General features: G+C 32.9%; 2 protein-coding genes across 2 annotated transcripts in view; one reads left to right on the forward strand and one right to left on the reverse strand.

Moving 5' to 3' along the window:
- The window catches only part of LOC111704463 (TBC1 domain family member 9), a 33,059-nt gene that overhangs the window by 23,223 nt on the left and 2,762 nt on the right, over positions 1–7,074 (reverse strand). The window lies entirely within an intron of this gene.
- Positions 1–7,074, forward strand: part of LOC111704466 (ubiquitin carboxyl-terminal hydrolase 24) — a 41,414-nt gene that overhangs the window by 4,434 nt on the left and 29,906 nt on the right. Inside the window, exons 6-14 of the mRNA XM_023476707.1 lie at positions 650–716; positions 956–1,192; positions 2,405–2,510; positions 2,916–3,084; positions 4,684–4,752; positions 4,898–5,014; positions 5,247–5,302; positions 5,953–6,025; positions 6,543–6,635. Of these exons, the coding sequence (XP_023332475.1) occupies positions 650–716; positions 956–1,192; positions 2,405–2,510; positions 2,916–3,084; positions 4,684–4,752; positions 4,898–5,014; positions 5,247–5,302; positions 5,953–6,025; positions 6,543–6,635 (987 nt within the window). The remainder of the gene's footprint in view (positions 1–649; positions 717–955; positions 1,193–2,404; positions 2,511–2,915; positions 3,085–4,683; positions 4,753–4,897; positions 5,015–5,246; positions 5,303–5,952; positions 6,026–6,542; positions 6,636–7,074) is intronic.

Below are 7,074 nucleotides of genomic sequence, written 5' to 3' on the forward strand. Positions count from 1 at the left end.
TCGCATTTTTTCACAAAAAACGCGCGCGCGCACGCACTTTTGCTCAGATTCCTTCAAAACCAAAAAATGCATGTAATATACATAATTCTGAGTTTGCATGCAAAAAATCAGCCTCCTACGACAATTCTAAGTTATGTTTAAACACTGTTTAAATTTTCCGGAGAGTAATACGTTTTGTGGCCCCCCCCCCCTTTAGAAAAAAAGTTCTGAAATTTTTTTTTAAATGGGTCAGCTAAAGCATTTGTATAATCATATATCGCTAAGGGAGGTTAATTTTTAAATTTTTTCAAACCACTAAATATTCCCCAATTGTTAGTTTTTTGTAATTTTGAAAATTGTTGATCTAGAGCCATAAAACTAGTTTTTTATCGAACTCTTGCTTTCCACGACATGAATCAATTTAATAGTAAGAAAAAACTTCCAAGGCATGAACTGAAAGAATTTGAACATTTTAAAGAAAATGGCCAAATATTGAATGTGTTTCCATTTTTCGTTTAAAATTGATTTGTGCTCTTTTGATTCCTGATAAATTGGTCTCCTAAATAGTGTCAACTGTTGGATGGTTATAAAAGTTATTGGTTTAAAACGATTACATAATTGACTAATTTTATGCAAGAACAATTGTATTTTTGATTTTTGACTTTTCTAGGAGGGAATCAACACAATGTGTGAACTATTTATCGAGCTTCTCACTGCTATAATATTGGTCAAAGGCGGTAAAAGAAGATACCTAGTACATACTACAGAATCACATTTTAAAAGACACCAAAATAATTTGTTTGTTTGTTACAAATTATATAGTGATTACTGCGTTTTGTAAACAGAAAGATTACTGAATCTGTTTAGTATTTTTCTGCTCGCAGCCTTGAATTGATATGTGTAATTTACTGAAAGTCAAAAGAAATTTTGGAATAAAAGTAAACATTTTATATATTTGTATTCTGCCAACGAGTAGTAATTAATTTTACCATTGACCACAATATTATTGTTTTAGCTTTAATATTTGATTACACCAACATTGATTTTACCATTGACCACAATATTATTGTTTTAGCTTTAATATTTGATTACACCAACATTGATTTTACCATTGACCACAATATTATTGTTTTAGCTTTAATATTTGATTACACCAACGACTGGAACAACAAAAACAAAGAGCAAGTTCCTAAAGGAAGATTTCAGGAACCAGGTACGAGAAATATTTATGTTTATACTTATAAACAAGTTTTATATATAGTTTGTTTAAGTAAAGAATAATACTTCTGGAGCACGCACCTCTGACCCTTTAGTAAAAGTAAATTAAACCTAAAGTCTGACAGCGTCAACCTTGTTGCACCGGCTGGTCCTATTGAGTGTCTGCTTTATTTACCCAATGTCCGGGTGATACAGTACAAGCTGGGACCGGAAAGGTTGACCCGGCTCGGAATTTCAAAATGTACTGCGGCTGCCCGTGGGAGATAAGATTGTTATCGCTTTAACATTATATACGAAACCAAATACCAAGCAAAATTGTGCTATCAACGTAAGGTCGGAAAGAATTGACGATCAAAGAGGTACAAGATCGATCCGGTTCCACATATGAAAATGGAGAAAATTTGAAACATTAATTACAAGCTCTAATACCTATTTCCAGTTTTAGTTAAGGAAAGTTGTATGTAGATTGGAAAAGGGAAAAGTAGGAAATCCAGTTAAAGTCTGATTTTATAGACTTAATTCTATACTTTTTGATCTGCATTAAAAATCAAATATCATTTTAGACTCATTCCTAATTCTAACGCTATATAAGGGACACACTGCACTGTAGATTGTAGAGTAATGTTATTTGTTATGTTCAATGAAACTACTGCAAGTGCCCCTCCATTTTTACTCTGCTTCTCCGATCTTTAACGATACTTTTAAAAACCTTTGTCTGTTTCTTTTTTATGGTTAAAATATTAAATTAGTGTGCAATCCATGCCTAAATAGAAAGGAGTCCTCCGTCGTAAATGGTCAGACAAAAAATATAGGGTACCGTTGTACGTACCAATAATTAAACGGAGAAACTATAAAATTTCTTCTCCGTCCCTTAATAAACGCCAGAATTGTGACAACTTATTTTAAATCAAAGTGAGTGTAAGCGTAACTTTAAGTGACCCTCTATTGCCTAATTTACAACAGTGGCCTTTAAAAACCTTTATCTCAACAAACATGGAAAGAAACGCTTTTTTGTGAATTTCTACATTGTTTTTTTATACGCAAGAAATGTGCAAGATTTTTGCAGAGAAAACACAAATGAAAATAAACAGTTTATACAGTCAATACATACTTGATCAGATTAAACTTTAAGGGTACCGTTGTAAATCGGGCATTGCCATCTTTGCATGAAGAGTTACTTGACATTACGCTTACAGTCTCTTTAAAGGTGTCCAGATGTTGCCTGCATATGGAGAGCCGCCAAGTGCGCCTACTTTCTATGCGCGTGAGCAGTATGGTTGGCTGGTCGACCTAATTAACCTGTTCGGAGACAGGGACAAATAGTCATTTTTTTCGACAGGGGAAGAAACAATTGATAACTGGCCTCATACTTTAATATTCCAAACTCTATATTTTACAACCTTGTGTCGTAGATTTGCTTTAACTATTTTTTTTTTTAAATCTTATTCTTCCAAAAATTGAATACTTGGATGAAAACTATTAGCACAGAGTCTTAACTAAAGGTTGATATGCTAAAATTCGGATTTAAAAATTTATAATTCTAAATTGAATTGGTTTTTACTTTAAAAAAGAAATTTTAGTTTCTAGTTAAATCTGGATTATTTACCTTGCTGTTCATAACTTTATACAATTGCAGTAGATTATTTTGGAAAAATTACAAAAAAAATTGTCATCCTACCATTTTTCACTGAAAAAAGAATTCATTTGTCTGTGAGCAGAGACGGATTTAAGTTAGTCCAGGAGAAACTTAGCAACCCTGAAAACCAGACAGCTAAGATTATGTCAATGCTGCTGCTCCCTTTGGCCAACGCTGCTCCTCTTCTGGCAGCTCCCGTCGTCAAGAAGTTTATATTTCCTGGGATGGATGCGGCTTTCAAGTTCTCAAAGGTATTTTGATCTGATTTTTGTTTGAGTTTTTTAGAAATTAGTTTTAGAAAAATCTTATTAAACATATAACTGCAAATCTCGGAAGTTAAAACAAGTAAATACGCGAATGGAATGCTTCCACACAAAGATCTACTTGTTTTTAAATAAATGATCGAAAAGGCCGTTTCATTGTTTAAAAATATTTAAAGTTCTCTTCTAATTCATTTAATTCATTGAAGAATAAATGCGCAGTGCTCAAACGGAGCACTTGCAAACCGTTGCTCCACAAAAGTTTCCATCACACAATTTTTTCCCACAAAACGTTTCCTTACAAAACATTCAACCACAAAACATTTCCTAAGCGAAATGTTTCCTTTACAAAACGGTTCCTCTACAAAATGTTTCCTGTCAGAAAACGTTTCCTCACATAACATTTCCACCCAAAAATGTTTCTTGTTACCAAACAACAATCAGTCGTTTTTTCCTTTAAACATGTTTCTTACCACAAATTGTTTTCTTTCACAAAATATAAGAACTAGTCAAAATGTTGCCTTTCACAAAATGACTGTTTCTTAAGTTCACTCAATTTTGAAAACCCTGGCAACGTTTTTCATGTTTTTTATCATTTTTCTGTAGTTGTCGTTTTCAAGTTTATGTTTATTAAGTTTTTCTTTATCATTTCAGAGTAACGAGTAATATTTTGTAGCTGGAGACATTTTGTTAAAAGCTTTATAATCCAACTTATATTTCTGGACCATGGAGTGTTTGTCACTAAAACTACTATAGATTGAATATTATTGAAAAATATTAGAGAATGAAGGTTATTTTTACCCTTCTTAAGCAACCATTTCATTTATCCTCCTTTAGATACCAATTAAAAAGCGTAAGAGAAAAAAATGAAAATTTTTTACAATTTTTTAAAAAGATTTTTGATAAAAAATTTGGAGAGGTGACATTTTGTGGAGGAAATGTTTTGTGTCAAAAAACATTGAGTGGGGAAACATTTTTAACAGGAAACATTTTGTTATGAAAAGTTTTGTGGCAGGAAACATTTTTTTTTGGCAGGAAGTGTTTGTTTCAAGAAATTTGTTTGTGGAACATTTTATGGTCAACATATTGTGAAATGTAATGTTTTATAGCATGAAACGTTTTGTGTCGAGAAACATTGTGTGGGGAAACGTTTTGTGGCAGGAAATGTTTTGTGGTAGGAAACATTTTGTGTCACGTATAGTCAGGAAACATTTTGTGGGGAAATGTTTTGTGGAGGAAACTCTTTGTGTCAAGAAACATTGTGTGGGGAAACGTTTTGTGGCAGGAAATGTTTTGTGGTAGGAAACATTTTGTGTCACGTATAGTCAGGAAACATTTTGTGGGGAAATGTTTTGTGGAGGAAACTCTTTGTGTCAAGAAACATTGTGTGGGGAAACGTTTAGTTGGGTTTTGAAAAATTTTGTGGGAAACGTTTTGTAAGTGCTTCACTCAAAAAGAGTGCTTCTTTTTAAAAATCAGCTTTTTCACGCATTGAAAATTTACTGATAATAAAATAAAAATAAAAAAATCAAATTTAAAAAACCTCAATTTATATAACGGTTTGAAGATAACGAATTTACACTAATTTAGAGCATAAAAGAGGAGGATCTAAAATCTAAGGATATGAACCATCTGTACGATCTGTGTTACAGTTTAAAGGTAATTCACTCATCCTAACTTCGGAAAGAGATCTAAATTGCCGTTTTTCGTATGTGTAGAAAAAATCGTACCCCTGGAATCAATTAACTGTATGTAAATTATTTTTTAAAAGATTTCATAAATTTTAAGTAAATTCAATTTTTAGGTTTTATGTCAGCATATTTGGCCGTCTCATACTGGAGAATGTGATAGTATAAGACTGGAGATAATTGGACGAATGTTGAAAACTCCGCACTATAACTGCCGGATGATGGGACTTAAGGAATGGAACTATTGTCTGTAAATTTTAATGCTTGCATGTGCAGTGTGAACAATCAATTTTTCAAGAATACTTGAATTTTAGTTAATTTGTGGAATGCAGTAGTTTTGCCCTCAACCTCTTGAAGGTATTTGAAAATGTAAAATTATATATTTGGAATTTTTTGTTTTAATATACATTAAAAAAGAAATTTAAAATATCATTCAAAAATCTTGACATACGATCCTTGGAACAGGAGGTATCCAGACTGATTGAGGAGTCTGAGAGAAAGAAATATAAACATGCCATCAGGTTGGTAGGGTGCACAACAGGGATCTATTCTAGGACCACTTTTTATTTTCCATCTATACAACAGCAAAAACTTCATTAGATTAGTTTCACATGGATGAGATCGATAGATCTGTTAAAAATCGATTATGTTTTAATAAAAGTAAAATAGAAAAATTTGTTTTTTTCTCATTTTTTTCATAATAAAAAGTCATTGAATTTATTTTCAGCTTTTGATGAAATATACAATTTTTGGTGGAGATCTGAGAGGCAGTTTTGAAATGCAGGAAGATTTTCAATTTTTACTTGGGGGGGGGGGGTTGAATTAACCGTATGATTTAATTTTCTTAGTCATTTTAGTGAAGAAACAATAATGTATGCCTTTTTTATTCTAATTATTTTAGTGGAGAAACAGTAATGTATGCCTCGATTATTCCTAATTATTTTAGTGGAGAAACAGTAATATATGCCTCTATTATTCCTAATTATTTAAGTGGAGAAACAGTAATGTATGCCTCTATTATTCCTAATTAGTTTAGTGGAGAAACAGTAATTTATGCCTCTATTATTCCTAATTATTTTAGTGGAGAAACCGTAATGTATTCCTCTATTATTCCTAATTATTTAAGTGGAGAAAGAGTAATGTATGCCTCTATAATTCCTAATTATTTTAGTGGAGAAACAGTAATGGAATGGATGGCTGAGAATAGAATTTTAAGTGTAGTTCTCGAGGGTAACATTGATCAGGTAGAAAGATAAATAAACACTCTGAAGTGGTTTCTTTTAGAAATTAAAATTAACTTATTGTACTAATACCAAAAAAAAAATATACTTACAAGGGGCATTTATGGGGGAGGGACAGAGTTAAAGAATTTGAGCTACGTCGTTGAACTACCTACTGCCGGTTCAAATTTTAACTATCGAATAAGGAAGGATTTGAATTGGTTATTAAATTTGAACCGACGGCAGGCAGTTTTAATTCATTAAAGTCGGGCCCATGTGACTTAACTCATCTATATATCTATATAAAGAATTAATCTCTGTTGTTTGTTTATGTGTACGTCCAATCATAACTCATAAACCCCTTGACCGATAGGGAATGGTCCTAGCTTGGTTTTGAGATTTTAAGTCGAGTGGGTCACTTTTAAAGGGGAAAAAAATTTAAATTTACGACCAAATCCGGTTAACAACAGGAGTAACTATGAGTACCCTGGGCAACGCTGGGTTCTTATGCTAGTTCTAGATAAAAATATACGTTGTATAGGTTCAGTACACAGACAAGATCAAGGCTATAGTGGAGTTCCTAGGACCTAATCTTTCACACGAGGAACTCAGGAACATTTGGAACCTTGGAGAGGTCAGTATATAATCAGGAACATTTGGAACCTTGGGGAGGTCAGTATATAATCAGGAACATTTGGAACCTTGGAGAGGTCAGTATATAATCAGGAACATTTGGAACCTTGGGGAGGTCAGTATATAATCAGGGACATATGGAACCTTGGGGAGGTCAGTATATAATCAGGAATATTTGGAACCTAGGGGAGTTCTGCAGTATATAATCAGGAACATTTGGAACCTAGGGGAGGTCAGTATATAATCAGGAACATTTGGAACCTAGGGGAGGTCAGTATATAATCAGGAACATTTGGAACCTTGGGGAGGTCAGTATATAATCAGGAACATTTGGAACCTTGGAGAGTTCAGTATATAATCAGGAACATTTGGAACCTAAGGGAGTTTATTATCAGGAGCATTCTCCAACTAGAGGGGGTGTACGATCTGTGTTACAGTTT

Source organism: Eurytemora carolleeae, unplaced genomic scaffold, assembly GCF_000591075.1.
Source record: "Eurytemora carolleeae unplaced genomic scaffold, Eaff_2.0 scaffold389, whole genome shotgun sequence".
NCBI classification, from domain to species: Eukaryota; Metazoa; Arthropoda; class Copepoda; order Calanoida; family Temoridae; genus Eurytemora; species Eurytemora carolleeae.